Here is a 27,548-nt window from a genome sequence, read left to right as displayed (position 1 = left end):
CACCTTGGTATAATGGTGATCCCAAGCTATGTCGGGGTTTTTTTTAACCAGTACTGTCTTCACTTTGATTGACTGCCTCAGCAGTATCCTGCCGACCGGTCTAAGGTGGCATTTGTGGTATCACATTTAGAGGGGGAAGCATTGGCTTGGGTAAATCCACTATGGGAACGTGATGATCCCGTAACCTCTCAATTTCGTAGGGTTTTTGACAAACCTGGTTGCGTCGCTTTGGCTACAGAATCCCTTTTTCATCTTTTAAGGCACCCTTACTGTTGGGCAATACGACATTCGTTTCCGCACGCTATCCTCAGAAATGGGTTGGAATAACGAGGTGCTAGTTGGGGCTTTTTGGAGGGGCTTGTCAGGTCGTATCAAGGATGAACTTGCCGATCGTGATATTCCTACCTCCTTAGAAGATTTAATCACTCTGGCTACGCGCATTGACTTACAAGAGCGTTTTCAAGAGCGTTCGCGCAAGTTTGTTAGAGAGTGTAAGGTTAAAGGGAACCTGTCACCCCCTCAGGTGTTTGTAACTAAAAGAGCCACCTTGTGCAGCTAATGAAGGAAGAGGAGGTGGCGCCCGATGCGCAGAGGCCCTGACTGACGTCTGTGTTGCGTCTGTGTTAGGGGGAAAGACCTGCCCCCCTGGCGATTTCAAGGTATGAGGGGCACATTATAAAAGCAATTATTGCAGCGTTGGCAGGGACCAGAACTAAAAGAGCCACCTTGTCGGAATGCAGCATTAGTGCTGCACAAGGTGGCTCTTTTAGTTACAAACGCCTGGGGGGTGACAGGTTACCTTTAATCGAGCCTCTCCTATCACCTATAGACCTTCCAGTCTGCGGCCTTCTGTGTCGTCTCCCATACCCATGCCTGAACCTATGCAGGTGGATTGGGTCTAGATGACGGAGCAGCGTCGGAAAGAAAGAGTCGCGCAAGGGCTATGTTTCTATAGTGGCAGCACCTCTCACTTACTTCGTTCTTGTCCGCTGCATCCAGGAAACTCTTCCACCTTGGTCTGGTAGGAGAGGCCTCCTTAGGTGTACATGATTACTCTCTGCCTCTGACTCTTTCGGTCCAGATTAATTTAGGCCCTAAGCGGTACTCGGAGCTGGCTTATGTGGATTTGGGTGCGGCAGGTAACTTCATAAGTCTCAAGGTGGTCAATAAATATCACATTCCGGTCAAGGACCTGGCGAACCCACGGTTAATATCTTTGGTGGACGGTAGACCCCCGCATGAAACCGTAAATGAGGTTACTGAAGAGATAGAGCTGCAAATTGGAGCCTTGCACCGCATAAGAATTGTATTCTATGTATTGTCTCACTTATCTCATGCCATTCTTCTCGGTCTTCCCTGGTTAAGAGCACATGAACTGATTCTTGATTGGCGGTCTGGGGATGTTTTGCACTGGGGTCAGGATTGCCAGGATCATAGTCTATCACCTCTTTGACCGGTCAGAGACGCCCCATCTGCTTCCATTCCTGTCGAATTACTAGCCACCTATTGGTCCTTTGCCAATGTCTTCTGCAAGAAGGAGACAGAGAACCTTCCTCCACATCAGGCTTATGACTGTCCAAATAGAACCTTATCCCTGGTTCTACTTCTCCCAGAGGTAGAATCTACCCTCTCTCTCCAGACGAGACCTGGGCCATGTCTGATTATATCCAAGAGAATTTGGCCAAAGGCTTCATCCGGGAGTCTACTTCTCCTCCTGGTGCGGGATTCTTTTTTGCAGAAAAAAAAAAGATGGCTCCCTTCACCCCTGCATCGATTACAGAGGTCTTAGTGATATTACCATCAAGAATAAGTACCCTCTGCTGCTCATCCCTGAGCTCTTTGATCGACTACGGGGAGCCCAGATCTTGACTAAGCTTGACCTTTGCGGTGTTTACAATCTGGTCCGGATTCGCCCCGGGGATGAGTGGAAGACCACATTTAATACCTGGGATGATCATTATGAGTACCTGGTCATGCCCTTCGGCCTCTGCAATGCTCCAGCAGTTTTCCAGGAGTTAGTTTTAATGACATCTTCCGGGACCTCCTGTATTCTTGTGTTATGGTTTACCTGGACGACATCTTGGTTTTTTCTCCGGATGTTCCTGCCCACAGAAGGAATGTTGGTCAGGTACTGCTTCATCTATGGGAGAATAAGCTCTATACCAAGTTTGAGAAGTGCATCTCTGAACAGACCTCCTTGCCTTTTCTGGGATATATTATCTCCGATTCTGGGCTTATCATGGACCCTGAGAAGGTGTCGGCTATCTTTAACTGGCCATGACCTCAAGGAATTAAAGCCATACAACGTTTCCTTGGCTTTGCAAATTACTACTGACAATTCATCCCTCATTCCCCTTCGTTATCTCAGCCAATCTCATCTCTCATCCGTATGGGGTCCAATCCCAAGGCCTTGTCACCAGCAGCAGAGAGTGCCTTTATAGCCTTAAAACAAGCATTTGCGAAAGCCCCAGTATTACATCGTCTAGAGGTCAGAAAGCCATTCATTATCAAGGTGGATGCTTCATCCATGGGAGCGGGTGCTGTACTCTCTCAGAAGTCTCCCTCTGGTCGTTTAGTTCCCTGTGGTTTTTTCTCCAGACAATTCTCTACCTCTGAATGCAACTACTCCATCAGATACAGGGAGTTATTGGCCTTTAAGTTGGCATTGGAGGAATGGCGGTATCTCCTAGAGGGAGCTGTACATCCTTTTGTCATCTACACCGACCAAAAGAATTTATCATACATTCAGTCCGCTCAAAGGCTCAATCCCTGACAGGCCAGGTGGTCCTTGTTTTTTTGCTGGGTTTGACTTTGAACTCCGCTTTCGGCCTGGCATTAAGAATTCCAAAGCAGACGCGTTGTCTAGATCTTTCCTTGTGAAAGATACTGAGGAAGAACCCTCTCATATTATCGATCCCTCCAGAATCATCACTGTAGCGCCACTCAGACTTTCTAATCCTCCACCAGGTAAAACATTTGTGGCAGAGGCTGACAGAATAAAGATTCTTCGCTGGGGTCACTCCTCTAAATTTGCCGGCCATGCGGGTGTCAACAAGACTATGGTCCTCATCTCTCGCTATTATTGGTGGCCTTCTCTTCGTCAAGATGTGAAGGATTTTACAGCTTCTTGCCCATCCTGTGCCAAGAACAAGGTCCTTAGGCTACTTCCTTCTGCCTGTTCCTTGGCAGCATATAGCCATGGATTTTATTACCGATCTACCGTATTCATCGAATTGTACAGTACTTTTTGTGGTTGTGCACCGTTTTTCTAAAATGGCACATTTTGTTCCATTACCTGGTCTGCCTTCAGCTCCAGAGCTGGCAAAAATCTTCATTAATCATATCTTCAAGTACCATGGCTTCCCTCTACACATAGTATCTGATAGAGGAGTGCAATTTACGTCCAGCTTCTGGAGAGCGCTATGCAAACTCATGAAGGTGACCCTAGACTTTTCCTTGGCCTATCACCCTCAAACTAATGGCCCATTGGAACAAGTCAACCAGGTCCTGACTTCTTAAATTCAGCACTTCTGTAAAGTCCATCAGGATGATTGGGTCAGTCTTCTTCCCTGGGCAGAGTTTGCTTATAACAATCATTCCAGTGAATCTTCTGCCAAGTCTCCGTTCTTCATCGTCTCGGGTCAACACCCTAACATGCCTATCCCGGTACCCCTTGTCTCGGGTGTGCCAGGGGCCGATGCCATGTCGATGGAATTCTCCCAGATCTGGAAAGAGACCAAGAGTTCACTTGAAAAAGCCTCCTACAAGATGAAAAAACATGCTGACAAAAGGCGCTTGGACTCTACTAAATTTCGTCCGGGTGAGAGAGTGTGGCTTGCATCCAAATATATGACTCAAGATTGCATCCTACAAACTGGGTTCCTGTTACATCAGTCCCTTTGAAGCTTTGAAACAACTCAATGAGGTTACCTACAAGTTGAGGCTGCCTGTCTCGCTCCGTGTCCCCAACGCCTTCCATGTTTCGCTTCTTAAACCCATGGTGCTCAACCACTTCCATACTACATCCAGTCATACCCCACCATCCATTAACTCTGGGGATGTTTTTGAGGTAATAGATATTCTTGCCATGAAAAATGTTAGAGGGAAAACTTTCTTTTTAATCGATTGGAAGGGTTTTGGTCCTGAGGAGAGGTCATGGGAGCCCCAGGAATTCATGCTCCTCATATCCTCGGAAAGTTCCTCACCAATCTTAAGAAGGAGGGGCGTAAGGGAGGGGGTACTGGTACCACAACGGTCAGCCATCCTGACGCCGCTCCTCGGTCCTCCTGTTCTGGTGGTATGGGGTTGTGCCAGGTGTTCCCGGGCTTGCGTATCTCCTGGGGCATCCGCGGTCCGCGACTGTGCCGTGTGTCTCCTTAGGCTGCAGGTGCGCGCCTGCTGGATTCCTTTGTTCTGTTTCCAGGTGTCCTAACCTGCAAGTGCACTTCTCTGTGTCTGGTGTAAGTATTTCTGGTGCTCTCTCCCTCACATCGGTGCCTGGTGATTTACTCTGGTGCATGCTCTGTACTAGTGTGTCTCAGGTCTCGGTGCTCTCCTTTGAGTGCATACTCCGCTCAGTCTCCCATACACTACCCGGTGCATGCTCTGCTCTGCCCTGGTCTCCTGCACACTACCCGATGCATGCTCTGCTTCTATCTGGACCCCTGTGCATTTCCCAGAGCACAGTCCGCGCCATCTTGGTTTCTCTGTCTCCTACGAGACGGTCTCTGGTACTAGCTATTGCGGTATACCTTCCCCCCCGGGCCAGCTCCTAATGCTCCCTGTATAGGGGGTGGTATCATCTGGTCTGCTTGCCCGGGATCGGTCGGCCCCACGATCCAGTGGATCCACTCTTGCAACCGTGACAATTATTTGTTAGGCGTCAGGATTCTCTCGCTGCACGGGATAGATCCTAAGAATTATCTGGTACTGTGGTCTCCCATTCAGGTCTGGCCGCTGCGATTGCTTCTCAGCACAGGCGTCGGTACCAGCATCTTGCTCAGGCTCATGGTATACCTTTGGTTACTGCTGGCTCTTCAGCCAAGCCTATGGTAATCAGTGATATGCAGGTGCAGCCTTGTGCTCTGGAGTCTAAGCCCAGAGATCACCTTACTGAGTATGTCTTTGGAAATAGTAGACTGTTGTACTTGGCAGTCCCATAGACAATAAATAGAGCAGAATCTCCTGCACATTTTTCAGGATGCTGCTGAAGACCATCTGTCTCGGGGTTCCTGAGCCCTGATCTCAGAATCTCAGTGGTAAGACCCGCAGTGACAAGAAAGTGAACCCCTATTTTTTTTTTTTATAAATCTTTCATATAATAATAATTTTCCTTTAAATGACAAAATCTAAAAATATTGTGCAATAAAGCTAGGATAACAGGATAAAGCCATATTAAGATCTTTGTTCTGCACGTTGTGGTCTACAAATTGCTCTTTCAAGGTCTGATTAGGCAGCCTGAGAATGGCAGAAATACACTTAGTTCTGGCAGCCTCTTGCGTGTCCTTGATATCATGGCACAGCTTTCCACCATCTCAGACTGACATACGTCTGTAAACAAGGTATTTTCTTATTGTTCCGTTCCTATCCGTGACCAGTCTCCTCATTCAGATAATTTTAGCTCTTTCAGATAGGGCGGTTTTAGCCACACCTTGAATGATTGTGAATGAAAACACTCTAGTAAGAATAAAGTTCAAGGCCGCGTTGACACACCACATGGTCACATTGCTGCGGAGTATATAAAAGATCACATTGCCTAACTGATGACATAGGAAGACTGATTTGCTTCTCAGACAACCTTCACGTCAGCCTACGTACTTGTTTACCTACAACGCAGCAATGGCTTGTAGGTCTGAAAGACCAGGAACCTGTCAGTGTAAGCGAGATCCAGTCAATAGTATTCTTTTCCAAATGCTTAATTCAGGCAGCCCCGTAAAAACAAATCTTCACCAACACATATGTAATCCAAATAGAGGATGCCCCTGTGACGGAAATAGGAAAGTGTTACTCAAAAATCCTGATGTTATCTGCCAGAAAGCTTCAGACGTTCTTTTAAAGACAGTGACTTTTATAAGAAATCTACCTTCCTTCTACCAGCTGCTCCGGGATGACCAGATCCTGCTAGTAAAGAAGTGCTGGGCACCGCTATTTGTTTTAGGACTGGCTCAGGAAAGAGTTAATTTTGAATGGGAAGAACTTTCTATGCCCAGTCTACTGAAGAAGATACTTCTTAACCAGTCATCTAATGCTGCTGATATCACATTGACATCTGAAGCTGGAGTGGCTTTCAAAGAAGTGCAAAGACTACAGATGTTTCTGCATAAACTCTGGAGCTTGGACATTTGCACCAAGGAATATGCCTACCTTAAAGGCATGGTGTTGTTTAACCCAGGTAAGATTTGATTGTTGTTGTTACATATGCTGCTTTATAAAGAAGTTTGATATAAAATTTATAACAGATGCGGAGGTGTGAACGTTGACACAATGCTACAGTGGAGCCTCATCCTATTAGCCTTTTTGATTGAGACTGCTTTTATTTACCGAAAAAATCTTCCATGTGAATGATCATTCACATTCACTCCATAATGTAAACATTTCATTGGGGGAGAAGGGAACCAACGAAACATTTGAATTCAAGTAAGTGCATGCCGATCAACATGCCACATCAATGATCATCGCTTTTCTGCCCTTAGAGTTATTTTTCTTCTTTGAAATACTCAGCTTTTTTTTACATATATGTATATAGATTAATTTATCTACAAATATTTATTGATTTTTGGCCGTATCCCTATTCCTTCTTCATCGTATCTTTTGTTGTAGGACACCATATCCTAGCAGCTAGGGATTTCTGAGGGTCATGTTGGAGATCAAGGTTACCTATTACAGAGTAGGTACCATATCTAGGAGGGGTGGCACTAGAGTTTATGTTGGGACCTTCATTGCCTATTCACATCAGATAACTTTCTACTAAATGCTTGTTCATCGGACAGCTGTCTCTCCGGTCCCACCCCATTCTCACGCACTCTTGGTTTGGCCAAACGTGCATATGTTTTAATGGGGAGAGTGAAGTCAATGACAGAAATCACCAGTGGTAAATTATCGTCAACGAAAAGGATCGGACATATTGGACATAATACTTCTTTTGTGAAAGACCCCATACACATTAGATAGTGGGCTTGGCTTATTTTATAGTACTCAGAGCCCTTAAGTCAGAAAGCCTCCTTCAGTACAATATTTAAAGGTTATAGTGTCCATCTTTGAGGTCCAAAAATTAATTAGGACTTTGAGATATTAAAATGGCAACCAGTGCTTGGTTATATTTATTATGGATGGGAGGTTTGTGATACGTGCAGGTACTGGGACAATCATCTTCAGTTCAAGAGGCTGGTAGAGCTAGGAGCTTTGAAATTATCTCAGTTCAACCAGGACATAGTCATAAACTGTATTTAGTCTACGATATGAGGTTCCTATCAAATGTGCCGATCACTGTGCTATTCATGACACGTTCATTTCACAGCTTCACCTTATTGCCGTAGTGCAAGAGCTACTGTATGTGTCGAAAGAGGTTAATACAGATTAATGATAACTAATATTAATTACATGGGTAAAGGGCACTTCTTTTTTCTAATTCAGATTTGCTAAACCTGTATGCCTACATTCTAGGAAATATTGATTGCGAATAGTCTTACCATTTTCTTTCTTTCTCTGTCACAAGGAATCAGAGGCATGAGATTCCCCCAGTATGTTCAGACCCTACAATTGGAGGCTCAACAAACGCTGATGGAGTTCACATCCACGATGCAGAACACGAGTCACGTCCGTTTCACGAGAATGCTGGAGGCTCTGGACATTCTAAAAGCTATTGACTCTGAAATTATCACAGAACTCTTTTTTAGACCCATCTCTGGAGAGATAAATTTGGAAGATCTATTGCTTGAAACATTGTTTTTCAACTAAAATAAGAAATGAGTAGGAATATTGCTATTAATAAAATGTTATTATTTCCTAGTAGATGAATAAGCAGATAAAGGGGTTATCTAGGCTTACTTTAGCGATAAACTATCATAAGGTTAGATCACCAATATCAGATTGCTGGTGGTCTCACCTCAGGCCTCCTACAGATCAGATATTAGCTTTGACACATAGATGTAAAGATTGAAAGGACCTGAACAGTGCAGCCACCATTCTCAAGCACTGCAGCCCAGCTCCTATGAAAGTGAATAGGAGATGCAAAAGGACACTGGACAGTGACCAGAGCTGTGCTATTCTGCGCTTTTCACTGTCTACGTCCGACCACCACTGGTGCTAATAACAGCTGATCAGTGGGAGCACTGGGTGTTGGACCCCACAAATCTAATATTGATGACCTGTTCTAAGGACAGGATATCAATATCTTAAGCCATTAAATGCAAAGTGGTTATTCTATTAAAATAAAGAGGTTTCTGTCGCTTTGGATGGGCACTCAAGTTCACCAGAGTTGATAGAGAGGTCCAAAATAAAAGCACGTCAAGGTGTGTGTTAAGCTGGAGGTGAGATGGTGTGGGGGAGTGTTGGGAAAACGGAGGTGGGGGCAGTTAGCGCAAAAATAGAATATTTAACAAGAAAAGTATTCAAAGTCTTCAAGAAAATTAATCATTTTTGCCCATTTAAAAATAATGTATATTTTATTCTTGCATGATTTCTATTTTTTGTATTTAATGTGGTGTCACATTTTTACAATGAGGATCTCCGGTGTGTATTTTTCCATTATCTCTATCATATTCTGAGATGAACCTTGCACTTATGCTAAAATGTTTATTTATTTTTTTTAATATCATCAATATAAAGTTAAATAAAATATTTTATTAATAAACAGACTCTTGTTTCTTCGGCACATAGTGAAGTACTAAATGTTTATATGTGGACTTCATGTTTATCTAACAACATAGTGTTACGGGCATTTTTACTACCAACACAAATATACTCTACAAGTTACCATTGGGGCTTGTTCACACGACCGCATTTTGGGCTCGAGTTCTGCTCATGATGAAAACAGTCAACGCTTGGATCAATGTTATTTAAAGGGGCAGTGCAGATGAGTGATTTTTTTTCCCTGACCAAATCTGTGTGTGCAAAAAATCTCACATTAACAATTTTTCTCCATAAATCGGATGAGACTCATCTATTTAATGGGTCTATGGGTGTGTGTAAAAAAAAAAATCAGATGCCATACGGAGCCACAGAATAAAATCTGATTTTTCCAGATACATTGCAATTCTATAACACGGGAAACTGTAAATGGTCCTGTAAATGATTATTAGCTGCTGCTATAAAAAGACGGACTGCACTGGAAATGCACATGGATGACAAGTGAGAAAAAAATTGTCCCATTTTTCTAGCTGAAACTAGAATTTCTTTATATTTGAATCACTGCATTCAGAGACCCGTAACATTTTGATTTTTCCCATCGATGTAGGTCTATAAGGTTAGATTTTTATAGGATGTGTAGTATTTTTCAGTGACAACATTTTGGGGTACACATAACTAATTAATTAACTTAGCAGGGGGAATAATGAAAAAACACCCCAATAATTACTCCTTTGTTTTTTGCATTTTATATGAACATCTTTTACCATACACCATAAATAATGTGTTACTTTTATCCTACGGGCCAAATATATAGTTTTTTCATACTTTTGCTACTTTTTTATGATAGCTGAACATGTCATATAAAAAAATATTTATGTCTCTTTTGCACCAAAGCAGCATGTGAGGGCATTTATTTTGTGCGATGAGTCATATTTTTTTCTGAAAGTATTTTGCCATACATATACATTGTTGATTAACTCATTATTTTGAAAAAAATATATATACTTTTGTTGTTTTCTGCATTTTTATATGCCATTCATTCATCACATTAAGTTTATTACGCGGATTGTTTAGATCAAGGAAATACCAGTGTAATGAACATATCAAAATGTGTTGAAATAATATAACCAATGGGTCATGGTTGGAACCCAGGACCTTTAAAATTACCTTTTAATAATCTTTCTAAAAGCATTGAAGACTCATCACAAACAGCACATATGACAAACAAAAAAATATGCTAGGGTGTTTTTATAAGGTGTCCAGGATCAGCCATAATTTAGCAGAAAGTAAAATATGTGGACCTAATAAGTCCCCAATACTCCTTTATTTCTTTCCCTTCCTGGCAGCGGAGGTTGGCACTCTAATTTGTACTACCTGGCGCCCCCGCTCAGCGTCTTTGTCCCTCTTCACCCTATTTACCCATGCCCAAATTGTATAAAAACAATACAGATAGAAGTTAACATACACTATATTTAAAAGACACATATGCATTTTCTCAGTATCTGACATTAAGTCAGAATAAACATTTCCCTTGTTAGGTCAGTTAGGATTACCATAATTATTATTTGCCAAATGCCAGAATAATGAGATAGAGAGAATGTTTTAAGGGATTTTTATTACTTAGGCTGCCGTCACACTAGCAGTATTTGGTCAGTATTTTACATCAGTATTTGTAAGCCAAAACCAGGAGTGGAACGATTAGAGGAAAAGTATAATAGAAACACATCACCACTTCTGCATTTATCACCCACTCCTGGTTTTGGCTTACAAATACTGATGTAAAATACTGACCAAATACTGCTAGTGTGACGGCAGCCTTACTGCAAAGTCAAAAGTTTACATACATTTCATTAGTATTTGGTACCATTTGCCTTATACTGAATGACTTGGGTAAAACGTTTGGGATATCTTTCCACAAGTTTCTCACAATAGTTGGTCGGAATTTGGGCCCACTTCTCCTGTCAAAACTGGTGTAACTGATCCAGGTTTGTAGGTCGCCTTGCTCGCACATGCCTTTTCAGCTTTGCCCATACATTTTCAATAGGATTAAGATCAGGGTTTTGTGATGGCCACTCCAAAACATTGACTTTGTTATTCTTAAGCCACTTTGTTACCGTTTTGGCAGTATGCTTCATTGTCCCGTTATTATTGATAACAGGGAGAAAATGACCCATTTCCGCCCAAGCTTTAACTTTCTGGCTGATGTCTTGAGATGTTGCTTCAGTATTGTTTTATAATCTACTTTTCTCTTGATGTCACAACTCAGCTGTCAGGTGACGCGGGACCAGGGCTTCTTCCATGTCACTAACACTAGGGGGTGCCCTAGCTTGCCCTATTCCCTGTGAATACTTCTGAAGGTGAAGATGCTGGGGCCACCAACCTTGCCTTATCTCCTGAATCTGCCCTCTGTCTGTTCCCTTCCCTCACCTAGGGAAGAGGGGAGTTGCCATGCACCACAGTACACCAACCAGACAAATAAGGCAACACGACCAAGGGCAACTAAAAATACCAGCATACATATATTCAATCACTTATAAGAGAGAAATGCTCCGGGGAGTGGAGGGTGGAGAAAAACCAAAGTAAGAGGAGGAAAGGGAATTATCACACTTACAAACCCAAGCATCAGTCACAGATAAATCCACCAAACTCTCATATAACCACCAAAAAACTCTCCTCCAAGCATAAGCTAGCTCTGACGATGTTGTTTCAGTCAGGATACAGATTGTAAAGGGGATAGGAGTGGCTAACTGAGCTCAGCTGAGAACTCAGACTCCCAGAGCTCCCAACATGGCCGATTAACCCCTGTTCGGCCAAAAGAAATTAACACCAAGAAGGTGAAGAGCTTCTTTCAGTGCAGTAGTAGGAGCAATCAGATGCTGTGGTCTTCTGGCTCCTCTCTGTTACGGTACCCCGTTTTATCAAGTGCACAACTCCCTCCTGCAGAAAAACAACCCCACAATATGATGCTGCCACCCCCGTTTTTCACAGTTGGTGATCTTAGGTTTCCAAGCTTCTCCCTTTTTCCTCCAAACGTAATGAAGGTCATTATGCCCCAAAAAATCAATTTTAGTTTCATCAGACCACAGGACATGTCTCCAAAAATTAAGGTTTTTGTTCCTTTGTGCAGTTACAAACATTAATCTGGCTTTATTTATGTTTCTTTTGGAGTAATGGCTTCTTCCTGGCAGAGTGGCCTTTCAGCCCATGTTGACACAGTACTTGTTTTACTGTGGATATTGACACAATCTTACCAGCTTCTGCCATCATCTTCATAAGGTCTTTTGCTTTTGTCCTTGGGTTAATATGCACATGTCAGACCAAAGCACACCCAGAGCTGATACAGTTACATTCTGCGGCAGAGCAGGGAGAATCAATCTCCCTGCTCTGCTGCCCGGCAGCTATGGGGCCCCTGAGCAGGCGGGGGGCCCCGGTGCCAGCAGTGGGGCCCCCGCCCATCATCGCAAGGTCAGCTGTACCGGCATTTAGCCAATACAGATGATCGCATTGATCATCCTTCTCCCATCATCCCCCTCTCAGCGTTTGACATCACCGACGCAGACACTGACAGGAGGCGCGATGATGTCACTAACCTGTGCCCACTGTCAGGAGATGAGCGGGTGCCCAGACCTGCGGAGGAAGAGAGGTGAGTATTTATTTATTTTTTATGGGGGCTGCCTTATACTACAGGATCTGCCTATGGGGGCGCTGCCTTATACTACAGGGTCTGCATATGGGGGTGCTGCCTTATACAACAGGGGCTGCCTATGGAGGTGCTGCCTTATACTACAGGGTCTGCCTATGGGGGTGCTGCCTTATACTACAGGGTCTGCCTATGGGGGTGCTGCCTTATACTACAGGGTCTGCCTATGCGGTGCTACCTTAGATTACAGCATCTGCCTATAGGGGAGCTTGCTTATACTACAGAGTCTGCCTATGGGGGTGTTGCCTTATACTACAGGGTCTGCCTATGGGGTGCTGCCTTATACTACAAGGTCTACCTATGGGGGTGCTGCCTTGTGCTATAGAGTCTGCCTATGGGGATGCATTATACAATATAGAGTTTGCCTATGGGGGCTGCCTTGTGCTATAGATTCTGCCTATGGGGGTGCATTATACAATATATATTAGAAGGCCTATGTGGAGTGCATTATACTATATGGAGAATTATGGGGAGTGCATTATACTATATGGAGGCTTATGGGGAGTATATTATACTACATTTAGGACTATCTGGCACCATTATACTATATGGAGGTTATCTAAGGGGCCATCATACAGTGTGGGAATTAGAGTGAAGGGACCATCATACAGTGTGGGGATTAGAGTGAAGGGCCCATCGTACAGTGTTGGAGCCATCAAACAGTTTGGAGGCTACTAAGGGGTCAGTATACTGTGTGGGTGGTACTATACAGTGAGGGGGCATTATACTGTGTATAAGAGAACATCATGCTTTGTATAGGGGAGTTGTACAGGGGGCAGACTCAGGACATGATTAAATGTAAAGTGGGCACTTATTGTTATAGGGGAACTCAGGTTACTGTGACTATCAAAGGGGCACATAGGGCATCATTACTTTCTAGGGGGCAAAATATGGGCACTGTTTTCTAGGGCACTTGCACCTGGCATTACTATATTATAGAGGGGTGCTTCTCATTTTCCCCCTCACATCTTTCATTTTCCCCCTCACATCTCTCATTTTCTCCCTCACACCTCTCATCTTCTCCCTCACTCCTCTTATTTTCTCCTCCTCTCATTCCCCCCTCACTCCTCTCATTCCCCCTAACACTTGTCATTTCGACCTCAAATCTGTCATTTTCCGATCACTCCACTATTTTCCCTCATTCCTCTCATTTTGCACTCACACCTTTTCATTTTCACCTCACATCTCTAATTTTCACCTCACACCTCTCATTTTCCCCTCGTATATACATGTTTGTCATCTCCCTTATATATAGTATACACCTGTATGTCATCTCCTGTATATAGTATATACCTCTATATCATCTCCCCTGTATATAGTATATACCTGTATGTCATCTCCCCTGTAAATAGTATATACCTGATGTATGTTATCTCCTCCTTTATATTGTATATACCTATGTGTCAACTCCTCCTGTATATAGTATATACCTGTATGTCATCTCTTCTGTATATAGTATATACCTGTATGTCATCTCCTATATATAGTATATACCTGTATGTCATCTCCTGTATATAGTATATACCTGTATGTCATCTCCCCTGTATATAGTATGTACCTGCTGTATGTCATCTCCTCCTGTATATACCTGTGTGTCATCTCCTCTTTTATATAGTATATAACTGTATGTCATCTCATCCTGTATATAGTGTATACCTGTATGTCATATCCTCCTGTATATAGTATATACCTGTGTGTCATCTCCTCTTATATATAGTATATACCTGTATGCCATCTCCTTCTGTATATAGTATATACCTGTAAGTCATCTCCTCCTGTATATAGTATATACCTGTGTGTCATCTCCTCCTGTATATAGTATATACCTGTGTGTCATCTCCTCTTATATATAGTATGTACCTGTATGTCATCTCCTCCTGTATATAGTATATACCTTTAAGTCATGTCCTCCTGTATATAGTATATACCTGTGTGTCATGTGCTCCTGTATATAGTATATACCTGTGTGTCATCTCTCCTGTATATAGTATATATGTGTGTGTCATCTCCTCCTGTATTAGACCTCGTTCACACGTTATTTGGTCAGTATTTTTACCTCAGTATTTGTAAGCTAAATTGGCAGCCTGATAAATCCCCAGCCAACAGGAAGCCCTCCCCCTGGCAGTATATATTAGATCACACATACACATAATAGACAGGTCATGTGACTGACAGCTACCTTATTTCCTATATGGTACATTTGTTGCTCTTGTAGTTTGTCTGCTTATTAATCAGATTTTTATTTTTGAAGGATAATACCAAACTTGTGTGTGTTTTAGGGCGAGTTTCATCTGTCAAGTTGTGTGTGGCGACATGCATGTAGCGACTCTTGTGAGATGAGTTTTGTGTGGCGACATGCGTGTAGCAACTTTTTGTGTGTCGAGTTGCATGTGACAGGTCAGTGTAGCAAGTTGTGTGCAGCAAGTTTTGCGCATGGTGAGTTTTGCGCGTGGCGACTTTTATGTGTGGTGCATTTTGAGTAGGTGCAAGTTATGTGTGAGGCAACTTTTGCATGTGTTGCAACTTTTGTGCATGTGGCAATTTTTCCGCGTGTGTAAGTTTTGCGTGTGGCGAGTTTTCCATGAGGTGAGTTTTGCACGTGAGCCTAGTTTTGCGTGAGCCTAGTTTTGCATGTGGCGAATTTTGCGCATGGCGAATTTTGAGTGGCGACATTTGTGTTTCGACTTTTATGTGGCGAGGTTGGTGTATGTGTGGTGAAATGTGTGCTGAGAGTGATATGTGTTCAAGCACGTGGTAGTGTGTGGCGCATTTTGTGTGTGTGTTCATATACTTGTGTGTGGTGAGTATCCCATGTCGGGGCCCCACTTTAGCAACTGTGCGGTATATACTCTTTGGCGCCATCGCTCTCACTCTTTAAGTCCCCCTTGTTCACATCTGGCAGCTGTCAATTTGCCTCCAACACTTTTCCTTTCACTTTTTCCCCATTATGTAGATAGGGGCAAAATTGTTTGGTGAATTGGAACGCGCGGGGTTAAAATTTCGCCACACAACATAGCCTATGACACTCTCGGGGTCCAGACGTGTGACTTTGCAAAATTTTGTGGCTGTAGCTGCGACGGTGCAGATGCCAATCCCGGACATACACACATACATATATACATACACACATACATATATACATACACACACATTCAGCTTTATATATTAGATTATCTTCAGTAATAGCGTGGTCATCTGCTGAGGTTCTCCTCCACTATTAGGGTGCATCAACCAGTTGTAATCAAGGTTACCTGGATAGGGGTCCACTCAGAAGCTTCGCCCCCTGAACCAAAACCCTAGCTATGCCACTGTAAATGAGGCAACTTCAGGTATCTTGAAATTGTACCCAAGGATGAGCCAGACTTGTGCAAGTCCACAATTCTCTTCTTGATATCTTGGCTGATTTCTTGAGACTTTCCCATTATGCTACACAAAGAAGCAGCATGTTTCAGGTGTGCATTAAAAAACATCCACAGGTGTGTCTCTAATAAACTCAGATGTTGCCAAAAAAACAGAGGCTTCCAAACACATAACATCATCATATGAGCAGTCCAGAAATGTCTGAAGGCAATATTAGCATGTGTAAACTTTTGACTTTGCAGTAAGTAATAAAAATTCCTTAAACATTCTCTCTCTCTCATTATTCTGGCAATTGGCAAATACTAATAATTATGGTAATCCTAATTGACCTAAAATGGGAAAGGTATATTCTGCTGTCATGTCAGATGTTGAGAAAAACATGCATATGTGTCATTTTATATAGTGTATGCAAACTTCTAGTTTCAACTGTATATATGTATACCCCCAGGTACGGTCACTGCCAACTCCACAATAACAAAAAGACGCTACAAGCTGCCACCACCAATCGTTGGGTGGTGGCAGCAAGTACACCCATTACAAGGTAGCGTATGGCTTCAGGGGTGCGGTTTACAATTTAACTATATATTTAATCCGGAAAGGTAGCCAGTGTTTATAAAAAATATACAAAGATGATACAAAATGGGAACAAAACAATATGGAATTTCATGAAATAAAAGGGATAACGGGAGAAAATTACTAAACCTGATGTCATGGAAATGGCTCAGAGCTTAGCGGAGGTAAGCACTCCTTTGAAAAATGGGCAAAACCACAGCAAGCTTTGTCTTCCAGGACTGAAGACAAAATCACAAACTCTGATTCTCACTAGATCAATGTTACGCCCACATACCTTCCCTTAACCCCTTTCCGACATCGGACATACATCTACGCAGATGTCGGACTCCCTCCCTTTGATATGGGCTCTGGTGGTGAGGCCACATTTTTCCCGGTATATGTCATCTGTTTTGAACAGCTGACATGTGCCCACAATAGCCGCGGGTGGAATCGCAATCCATCCGCAGCTATTAACATGTTAAATGCCGCTGTCAAATGCTTACAGCGGCATTTAACTCCCGCTACCGGCCATCGGGCCGGAAATCTGCCCACTGGTGACCCCGTCACGTGATCGCGGGTCACTGATTCGTTGGCATGACAACCAGAAGTCTCCTGGAGACCTCTATGGTTGTCACTGCTGCCTTGCTGTGAGCGCCGCCTGGTGGTCGGCCCTCATAGCAAGTGAGTAATTCTATTACATAGAGGCGATCTGATCATTGCCTCTATGTAGCAGAGCCGATCGGGTTGTTGCAGCTTCTAGTCTCCCATGGAGACTATTGAAGCATGCCAAAAGTAAAAAAAAATGTTTTTAAAAATATAAAAAAACTAAAAAAATAAAAAAGTTCAAATCACCCCCCCTTACGCCCCATTCACAATAAAATAAAAAAAAATCAAACATACACATATTTGGTATCACCGCATTCAGAATCGCCAGATCTATCAATAAAAAAAGGATTAACCTGATCGCTGAATGGCATAGTGAGAAAAAAGTCAAAACTTTTTTTGGTTGCCACGACATTGCATCTAAATGCAATAACGCGAGATCATAAGATAGTATTCGCACCAAAATGGTATAATTAAAAACGTCAGCTCGGCACATAAAAAATAAGCCCTCACCTAACCCGAGATCATAAAAAATGGAGATGCTACGGGTATCGAAATGTGGCACAATTTTTTTTAGCAAAGTTTAGAATTTTTTTTTTTTATTTTTTTTCACCACTTAGATAAAAAAGAACCTAGACATGTTTGGTGTCTATGAACTTGTAATGACCTGGAGAATCATAATGGGAGGTCAGTTTTAGCATTTAGTGAACCTAGTAAAAAAGCCAAACAAAAAACAAGTGTGGAATGGCACTTTAAAACCAAAAGTACAACTCGTCCCACAAAAAGCAAGCCCTCACATGGCCATTTTTTACCAAAAAATAAAAAAGTTATGGCTCTGGCAAGAAGGGGAGCAAAAAATGAAAGTGCAAAACCAAAAATTCCTCTGGTCGTTAAGTGGTTAATGAGCTCATATGGTGTATGATTGTGGAATGTGCTAGGTCTGTTAGAATTTTATGAGATCCCTAACTTTCAGGATATCTTTGCCACTGCAGGTCCCAGACAGTACATATTGGCGTCGTGTTTCTTATTGAGATTTTACATTTTTATAGAGATTAAACATGTTATGTATAGCATCATCGATAAGACTAATATTAATCTGGAGGGGTTAGAACAACCCTATGGTGATGCGAGTGAATGCATTATGTTTGTCTCTTCGCTACAACGATGAAAATATATCTCCCATATTCATCAGATTGATGCAAACCCCAATATTCACCACTGGCCACTGGTTCTAAAGTGTCTCAGACCAGCCCTTTGAACAGAGGAAGCTCTTGCCTTGGAAGTATACTTCCTCGCCTCTGATCAAACGAATCCCAGTCTTGGTGGCTGGTTTTCAGAGCCGATCTCCTGTTATAATTACCTGATCACTGCAGGTCCCTACTTCAATGAAGGTGGTTTTGTCAGCTTTCTCTCACTTCTCCAGTTATAATTTATCTCATATATTCAATGTGAGGGTGATATGATCCCTCTCTGGAGATGTCTTTATGGATTTTTTATTTTTCTCTATAACAAAAGCTATTTTTTGTTTTATGGAGAGCACATTGGGGACATATATACAGCATTGTAAAATGCTATCATATAGGCTTACAGGTGCTGGCCCTACTTTATGTGGGGAAAAACCTGGTGAAAGGTTCCCGTTAAAGTAGAGTGTGCAGGGAAACAAAGGGCCTATGAAAGGATATGGAATTTTTAATTCATGTATATTAGAAAATAGTGTAGATTATGGCATTAAATAGATATGGAGTAAGTATGAAAATTAAGGGATTTTTTGTAAGCTACAGAAAATATCCTTCTTTGATATACCGTATATACTCGAGTATAAGCCGAGATTTTCAGCCCAAATTTTTGGGCTGAAAGTGCCCCTCTCGGCTTATACTCGAGTCATGATCGGTGGCAGGGTCGGCGGGTGAGGGGGAGAGGGCGCTGAGGCATACTTACCTAGTTCCGGCGTTCCTGGCGCTCCCCCTGCCCGTCCCACTGTCTTCGGTGCAGCAGCCTCTTCCCCTGTTCAGCGGTCACCGGCACCACTCATTAGAGAAATGAATAGGCTGCTCCACCCCCCATAGGGGCGGAGCCGCATAATTCATTTCTCTAATCAGCGGTGCCGGTGACCGCTGATAGAGGAAGAGGCTGCGGCACCGAAGACCATCTGTCCGGGGGAAGGAGCGGGACGCCGGGAGCAGGTAAGTATTACATATTCACTGTTGTGGATTCTGTTTTTGGGCTCCCTCTGGTGGTTACAACTGGTACTGGGTGACTTTGGTGGGTTGCGGTCTCTGGTTTCCACCTGTCCATCTGAGGCTGGGTGTTTCCTATTTAACCTGGCTTTCCTGTCATTCCCTTGCCGGCTATCAATGTATTCAGATGTGCTCAGTTTGGTTCTGACTACCTGCTTCCAGATCTCTCAGGATAAGCTAAGTTATGCTTTTCAGTTGTTTTGTTTTTTGTCCAGCTTGCTAAATATTACTCTATGCTAGTTGGAAGCTCTAGTGGTCTGAGGTGCTCCCCATGTGCCATGAGTTGGCACATGGGTGCTTGTAATCTCAGGATGGTTTTTGATTAGGGTTTTTTGCTGACCGCTCAGACCCCTTTTGTATCCTTCTGCTTTCTAGTTATAGCGGGCCTCGTTTTGCTAACTCTATTTTCATATCTATGTGTGTGCCTTCCTCTCATTTTCACTGTCAATACATGTGGGGGGCAACTATACCTTTGGGGTTTATTTCTCTGGAGGCAAGTTAGGTCTTTATTTTCTCTGCAGTGCTAGTTAGCTCTTAGGCTGGCGCGAGGCGTCTAGAATCAACGTAGGCACGCTCCCTGGCTATTTCTAGTTGTGTTTGTCAGGAGTAGGGCAGCGGTCAGCCCAGGTTCCATCACCCTAGAGCTCGTCCGTTATTTGAGTTATTTTTTGCTTGTCCAGTGCGATCCCCTAGCCATTGGGATCCATAACAGTATAGCCGGCCCACAAAGTGTTAATTGTTTGGGCTGAAGCAGGAGAAAAAGAAGCGTTGAAGGGAAAATTTATTTATTTTTTTTTCCCTCAGAGTTTTGCTGCCTAGCCTTTAATTGCTGTCTAGCTGCTTCTTACCTCCTCTTAACCCTTGAATGGCTCTGACCTTAGCTGTTTAATATGGATGTCCAGAGTTTGGCTTCCAGCCTGAATAATCTCGCTGCAAAAGTTCAAAACATACAGGATTTTGTTGTTCACACTCCTATGTCTGAACCTAGAATTCCTATTCCAGAGTTTTTTTCTGGAGATAGATCTACCTTCCTGAATTTCAGGAACAATTGCAAATTGTTTCTTTCTTTGAAATCTCACTCCTCTGGAGACCCTGCTCAGCAGGTCAAGATTGTAATATCTTTCCTGCGGGGCGACCCTCAGAATTGGGCATTTGCATTGGCATCAGGGGATCCTGCATTGCTCAGTGTGGATGCGTTTTTTCTGGCACTGGGATTGCTCTATGAGGAACCTAACCTGGAGATTCAGGCTGAAAAGGCTTTATTAGCCCTCTCTCAGGGGCATGATGAAGCGGAAGTATATTGTCAAAAATTTCGGAAATGGTCGGTACTTACTCAGTGGAATGAGTGCGCCCTGGCTGCAAACTTCAGAGATGGTCTTTCTGAGGCCATTAAGGATATTATGGTGGGGTTCCCTGCGCCTACAGGTCTGAATGAGTCTATGACTATGGCCATTCAGATTGATCGGCGTTTGCGGGAGCGCAAACCTGTGCACCAGTTGGCGGTGTCTTCTGAACAGGCACCTGAGACTATGCAATGTGATAGAATTCAGTCCAGAAGTGAACGGCAAAATTATAGGCGGAAAAACGGATTGTGTTTTTATTGTGGTGATTCAGCTCATGTTATATCAGCATGCTCTAAACGCACAAAAAAGGTTGATAAATCTTTTGCCATTAGTACTCTGCAGTCTAAGTTCATTTTGTCTGTAACTCTGATTTGTTCACTGTCATCCATTTCCGTCGATGCTTATGTGGATTCGGGCGCTGCCCTGAGTCTTATGGATTGGTCATTTGCCAAACGCTGCGGTTTTAGTCTGGAGCCTCTGGAAGTTCCTATTCCTTTTAAGGGAATTGACTCTACACCACTGGCTATGAATAAACCGCAGTACTGGACACAAGTGACCATGCGCATGACTCCCGTTCATCAGGAGGTGATTCGCTTCCTTGTACTGTATAATTTACATGATGTACTAGTGCTTGGTCTGCCATGGTTACAAACTCATAATCCAGTCCTGGATTGGAAAACAATGTCTGTGTTAAGCTGGGGATGTCAGGGGGTTCATGATTATGCACCTCTGATTTCAATCGCTTCATCTACTCCTTCTGAGGTCCCTGCGTTTTTGTCTGACTATCGGGATGTTTTTGAGGAGCCTAAGCTCAATTCGCTCCCTCCTCATAGGGATTGTGACTGTGCTATAGAATTAATTTCTGGCAGTAAGTTCCCTAAGGGTCGTTTATTTAATCTGTCAGTGCCAGAGCATACTGCTATGTGGAATTATATTAAGGAGTCCTTGGAAAAGGGACATATTCGTCCATCTTTGTCCCCTCTGGGAGCAGGTTTTTTTTTCGTGGCTAAAAAAGATGGTTCCCTGAGGCCTTGTATAGATTATCGCCTTCTGAATAAGATTACAGTCAAATATCAGTATCCATTGCCATTATTGACTGATTTGTTTGCTCGCATTAAGGGGGCTAGGTGGTTCACTAAGATAGATCTTCGCGGTGCGTATAATCTTGTGCGGATAAAGCAGGGTGATGAGTGGAAAACCGCATTTAATACGCCTGAGGGCCATTTTGAGTATTTGGTAATGCCTTTTGGACTTTCTAATGCTCCTTCAGTCTTTCAGTCCTTTATGCACAATATTTTCCGTGAATATCTGGATAAGTTTATGATTGTGTATTTGGATGATATTTTGGTGTTTTCTGATGACTGGGAGTCACAAGTTCTACAGGTCAGGAAGGTGTTTCAAGTCCTGCGGGCCAATTCTCTGTTTGTGAAGGGCTCGAAATGTCTCTTCGGAGTCCAGAAGATTTCTTTTTTGGGGTACATTTTTTCTCCTTCTACTATTGAGATGGATCCCGTCAAGGTTCAGGCGATTTGTGACTGGACACAACCTACATCTGTTAAGAGTCTTCAGAGGTTCTTGGGTTTTGCTAATTTTTATCGTCGGTTCATTGCTAATTTTTCCAGTGTTGTTAAACCTTTGACTGATTTGACTAAAAAGGGTGCTGATGTTGCTAATTGGTCTCCTACGGCTGTGGAGGCCTTTCAGGAACTTAAGCGCCGGTTTTCTTCTGCTCCTGTGTTATGTCAACCAGATGTTTCACTTCCTTTTCAGGTTGAGGTTGATGCTTCCGAGATTGGAGCAGGGGCGGTTTTGTCACAGAGAAGTTCCGATGGCTCGGTGATGAAGCCATGTGCGTTCTTTTCTAGAAAATTCTCGCCCGCCGAGCGCAATTATGATGTGGGTAATCGGGAGCTTTTGGCCATGAAGTGGGCATTTGAGGAGTGGCGTCATTGGCTTGAGGGTGCTAGACATCATGTGGTGGTCTTGACTGATCACAAAAATCTGATTTACCTTGAGTCTGCCAGGCGTCTGAATCCTAGACAGGCTCGTTGGTCGTTGTTTTTTTCTCGTTTCAATTTTGTGGTTTCATACCTGCCAGGTTCAAAGAATGTGAAGGCAGATGCTCTTTCCAGGAGTTTTGTGCCTGACTCTCCTGGAGACTCTGGGCCTACTGGTATCCTTAGGGATGGGGTAATATTGTCCGCCGTCTCCCCAGACTTGCGTCGTGCATTGCAGGAGTTTCAGGCGGATAAACCTGATCGTTGTCCACCAGAAAGACTGTTTGTTCCGGATGATTGGAACAGTAGAGTCATCTCCGAGGTCCATTCTTCTGTGTTGGCTGGTCATCCGGGAATATTTGGTACTAGAGACTTGGTGGCCAGGTCTTTTTGGTGGCCTTCCTTGTCAAGGGATGTGCGCACCTTCGTGCAGTCTTGTGAAGTGTGTGCTCGGGCTAAGCCTTGCTGTTCTCGGGCCAGTGGGTTGTTGTTATCCTTGCCTATCCCGAAGAGGCCTTGGACGCACATTTCCATGGATTTTATTTCAGATCTCCCTGTCTCACAGAAAATGTCCGTTATATGGGTTGTGTGTGACCGCTTTTCTAAGATGGTTCATTTGGTACCCTTGCCTAAGTTGCCTTCCTCCTCTGAGTTGGTCCCTTTATTTTTTCAGAACGTGGTTCGTTTGCATGGGATTCCGGAGAATATCGTTTCTGACAGGGGATCCCAGTTTGTGTCTAGATTTTGGTGGACGTTTTGTGCTAAGATGGGCATTAATTTGTCTTTCTCGTCTGCATTCCATCCTCAGACGAATGGCCAGACGGAGCGAACTAATCAGACCTTGGAAACTTATTTAAGGTGTTTTGTTTCTGCTGATCAAGATGACTGGGTTGCCTTTTTGCCACGGGCCGAATTTGCCCTTAATAATCGGGCTAGTTCTGCTACTTTGGTTTCTCCTTTCTTTTGTAATTCGGGGTTTCATCCTCGTTTTTCCTCTGGTCAGGTGGAGCCTTCGGATTGTCCTGGAGTGGACGTGGTGGTGGACAGGCTACATCAGATTTGGAATCAGGTGGTGGACAATTTGAAGTTGTCTCAGGAGAAGGCTCAGCAGTTTGCTAATCGCCGTCGCCGCGTGGGTCCCCGACTTCGTGTTGGGGACTTGGTGTGGTTGTCTTCTCGTTTTGTCCCTATGAAGGTCTCTTCTCCCAAGTTCAAGCCTCGGTTCATCGGTCCTTATAAGATCTTGGAGATTCTTAACCCTGTATCTTTTCGTTTGGATCTCCCAGCATCGTTTGCTATTCATAACGTGTTCCATCGGTCGTTATTGCGGAGGTATGAGGTGCCCGTTGTTCCTTCGGTTGAGCCTCCTGCTCCGGTGCTGGTGGAGGGAGAATTGGAGTATGTTGTTGAGAAGATCTTGGATTCTCGTGTTTCCAGACGTAAACTCCAGTATTTGGTTAAGTGGAAGGTTTATGGTCAGGAGGATAATTCCTGGGTGGTCGCCTCTGATGTTCATGCGACTGATTTGGTCCGCGCCTTCCATAGAGCTCATCCTGATCGCCCTGGGGGTTCTCGTGAGGGTTCGGTACTGGGGGGTACTGTTGTGGATTCTGTTTTTGGGCTCCCTCTGGTGGTTACAACTGGTACTGGGTGACTTTGGTGGGTTGCGGTCTCTGGTTTCCACCTGTCCATCTGAGGCTGGGTGTTTCCTATTTAACCTGGCTTTCCTGTCATTCCCTTGCCGGCTATCAATGTATTCAGATGTGCTCAGTTTGGTTCTGACTACCTGCTTCCAGATCTCTCAGGATAAGCTAAGTTATGCTTTTCAGTTGTTTTGTTTTTTGTCCAGATTGCTAAATATTACTCTATGCTAGTTGGAAGCTCTAGTGGGCTGAGGTGCTCCCCATGTGCCATGAGTTGGCACATGGGTGCTTGTAATCTCAGGATGGTTTTTGATTAGGGTTTTTTGCTGACCGCTCAGACCCCTTTTGTATCCTTCTGCTTTCTAGTTATAGCGGGCCTCGTTTTGCTAACTCTATTTTCATATCTATGTGCGTGCCTTCCTCTCATTTTCACCGTCAATACATGTGGGGGGCAACTATACCTTTGGGGTTTATTTCTCTGGAGGCAAGTTAGGTCTTTATTTTCTCTGCAGTGCTAGTTAGCTCTTAGGCTGGCGCGAGGCGTCTAGAATCAACGTAGGCACGCTCCCTGGCTATTTCTAGTTGTGTTTGTCAGGAGTAGGGCAGCGGTCAGCCCAGGTTCCATCACCCTAGAGCTCGTCCGTTATTTGAGTTATTTTTTGCTTGTCCAGTGCGATCCCCTAGCCATTGGGATCCATAACAATTCACCTGTCCTCGTTCCACACGCCGGGCGTCGCGCCATCTTCCCGGCGTCTCTCCGCACTGACTGTGCAGGTCAGAGGGCGCGATGACGCATATAGTGTGTGCGCCGCCCTCTGCCTGATCAGTCAGTGCGGAGAGACGCCGGGAAGATGGCGCCGAGGAGCTGCAAGCAAGAGAGGTGAGTATGTGTTTTATTATTTTATTGCAGCAGCACAGCTATGGGGCAATAATGGACGGTGCAGAGCACTATATGGCACAGCTATGGGGCAACGGTGCAGAGCACTATATGGCACAGCTATGGGGCAACGGTGCAGAGCACTATATGGCGCAGCTATCTATGGGGCAACGGTGCAGAGCACTATATGGCACATCTATGGGGCAACGGTGCAGAGCACTATATGGCACAGCTATGGGGCAACAGTGCAGAGTACTATATGGCACAGCTATGGGGCAACGGTGCAGAGTACTATATGGCACAGCTATGGGGCAATGGTGCAGAGCACTATATGGCACAGCTATGGGGCAACGGTGCAGAGCACTATATGGCACAGCTATGGGGCAACGGTGCAGAGCACTATATGGCACAGCTATGGGGCAACAGTGCAGAGCACTATATGGCACAGCTATGGGGCAACGGTGCAGAGCACTATATATATGGCACAGCTATGGGGCAACGGTGCAGAGCACTATATGGCATAGCTATGGGGCAACGGTGCAGAGCACTATATATATGGCACAGCTATGGGGCAACGGTGCAGAGCATTATATATATGGCACAGCTATGGGGCAACGGTGCAGAGCACTGTATATATGGCACAGCTTTATGTGGAGTATCTATGGGGCAACGGTGCAGAGCATTGTATATATGGCACAGCTTTATGTGGAGCATCTATGGGGCCATAATGAACGGTGCAGAGCATTATATGTGGCACAGCTTTATGTGGAGCATCTATGGGGCCATAATGAACGGTATGGAGTATCTATTTTTAATTTTGAAATTCACCAGTACCTGCTGCATTTTCCACCCTAGGCTTATACTCGAGTCAATAAGTTTTCCCAGTTTTTTGTGGCAAAATTAGGGGGGTCGGCTTATACTCGGGTCGGCTTATACTCGAGTATATACGGTACCTACTTTGCTACTTACCTTGGATTAGGACCTCATAAGAGTTACCATCCTTAAATCTATGATGTCCCATGACAGATGTATTCAAGTTGAAATAAATGGCTGTATATTTATTAGGCTGTACAAACGCTATTTACCAGTGGTGCGCACTATATATAGTTGCACACAAGTGGGAGAAAACAGCAATATACAGTACATGTTCTGCACTTTATCTCATAGTAAAGGTTGATTTCTTTGTTGAGTCGATTCATGATGGAAGTGAGAATGTAATACTGTATATTCCTTTCTAAGATGGACTTGTTACATTCCAAATTGTTAAATATTCAATTACTATGTGATTATTTTTAGCAACTGTAACTGTAACCTTACTACGTATAGGAAAAAAAACTCTGTATATACAGCTCTGGCAAAAAATTTAGAGACCCCTGCACAGATCAGCTTCTCTACATGCCTGACAGCCATTCCATTCCAGTGTCAGTTGAATTCCAACCAGAGTACACCTCATTCTACTTAATGTGCTTCTGATTAGGTGATCACCTGAACCAAATCTTATTTAACGAAGAAAAGAATAAAAAACACTGCTGTGGTGTGCACAATCCTCTTGCAATAGGACAAGCTGGATGGCAAAACAAGTGCTCGTAATATCCCAATAATAATAGGAATAATAGTAATAGGAATGAAAAAATAACATTTTTAACCATGCCAAAGGAGTTGAAAAGAAAAGTCTTGAGTGAGGAAAAGAAGGGCTCAATTCTAGCTTTACTAGCAGAGGGACACAGTGAGCGTCATGTTGCCTCCATCCTTAAAATTTCTAAGACTGCAGTCCCTTACAACAAGGTCAAGCAGCAGACATTGGGGACAACAAAGCTACAGACCGGCAGAGGGCGAAAATGACTCTCCACTGACCGGGATGACCGTCACCTTATTCAAATGTCACACAGCAACCGCAGGATGACATCAAGTGACCTACAAAAGGAATGGAAAATGACAGCTGGGGTGAAGTGCACGGCAAGAACAGTTCGTAACAGGCTCCTAGAGGCAGGACTCAAGTCATGTAAAGCTAGAAAAAAGCCTTTCATCAATGAGAAGCAAAGGAGAGTCAGGCTGAAGTTTGCCAAAGAACATAAGGATTGGACCATAGAGTACTGGAGTAAGGTAATCTTCTCTGATGAGTCTATTTTTCAGTTTTGCCCAACACCTGGTCATCTAATGGTTACACGTAGACCTGGAGAGGTGTACAAGCCACAGTTTCTTGTACCCACTGTGAAATTTGGGGGAGGATAGGTGATGATCTGGGGATGCTTCAGCAAGGCTCGAATTGGGCAGGTTGTTCTTTGTGAAGGACATATGAATCAAGCCGCATACAAGGTTATCCTGGAAAAACAGTTGATTCCTTCTGCTCAGGCACTGTTCCCCAACTCTGAGGACTGTTTTTTCCAGC

The 27,548-nt window shown here is 43.8% G+C and overlaps 1 protein-coding gene across 1 annotated transcript; it reads left to right on the top strand.

Annotated features, from left to right (window-relative positions):
• Positions 1-5,756: 5,756 nt before the first annotated feature.
• LOC143807853 (nuclear receptor subfamily 0 group B member 2-like) lies at positions 5,757-8,845 on the top strand. The gene is made up of 2 exons (XM_077289826.1): positions 5,757-6,391; positions 7,715-8,845. Exons 1-2 carry the CDS (start codon positions 5,839-5,841, stop codon positions 7,954-7,956), a joined length of 795 nt encoding a protein of 264 aa, XP_077145941.1. The 5' UTR covers positions 5,757-5,838; the 3' UTR covers positions 7,957-8,845.
• Positions 8,846-27,548: the final 18,703 nt, after the last annotated feature.

This window comes from Ranitomeya variabilis, chromosome 2, assembly GCF_051348905.1.
Source record: "Ranitomeya variabilis isolate aRanVar5 chromosome 2, aRanVar5.hap1, whole genome shotgun sequence".
Classification (NCBI taxonomy): Eukaryota; Metazoa; Chordata; class Amphibia; order Anura; family Dendrobatidae; genus Ranitomeya; species Ranitomeya variabilis.
The sequence above is the reverse complement of the archived record's forward strand: the minus strand, read 5'-3'. Positions and strand labels throughout refer to the sequence as shown.

Excerpts from the sequence above, each read along its gene's own strand:
- LOC143807853 (XM_077289826.1), top strand. The coding sequence starts at position 5,839 with ATGGCTTGTAGGTCTGAAAGACCAGGAACCTGTCAGTGTAAGCGAGAT. Across the intron at positions 6,392-7,714 it reads CATGGTGTTGTTTAACCCAG|GAATCAGAGGCATGAGATTC; the intron begins GTAAGATTTGAT and ends CTCTGTCACAAG.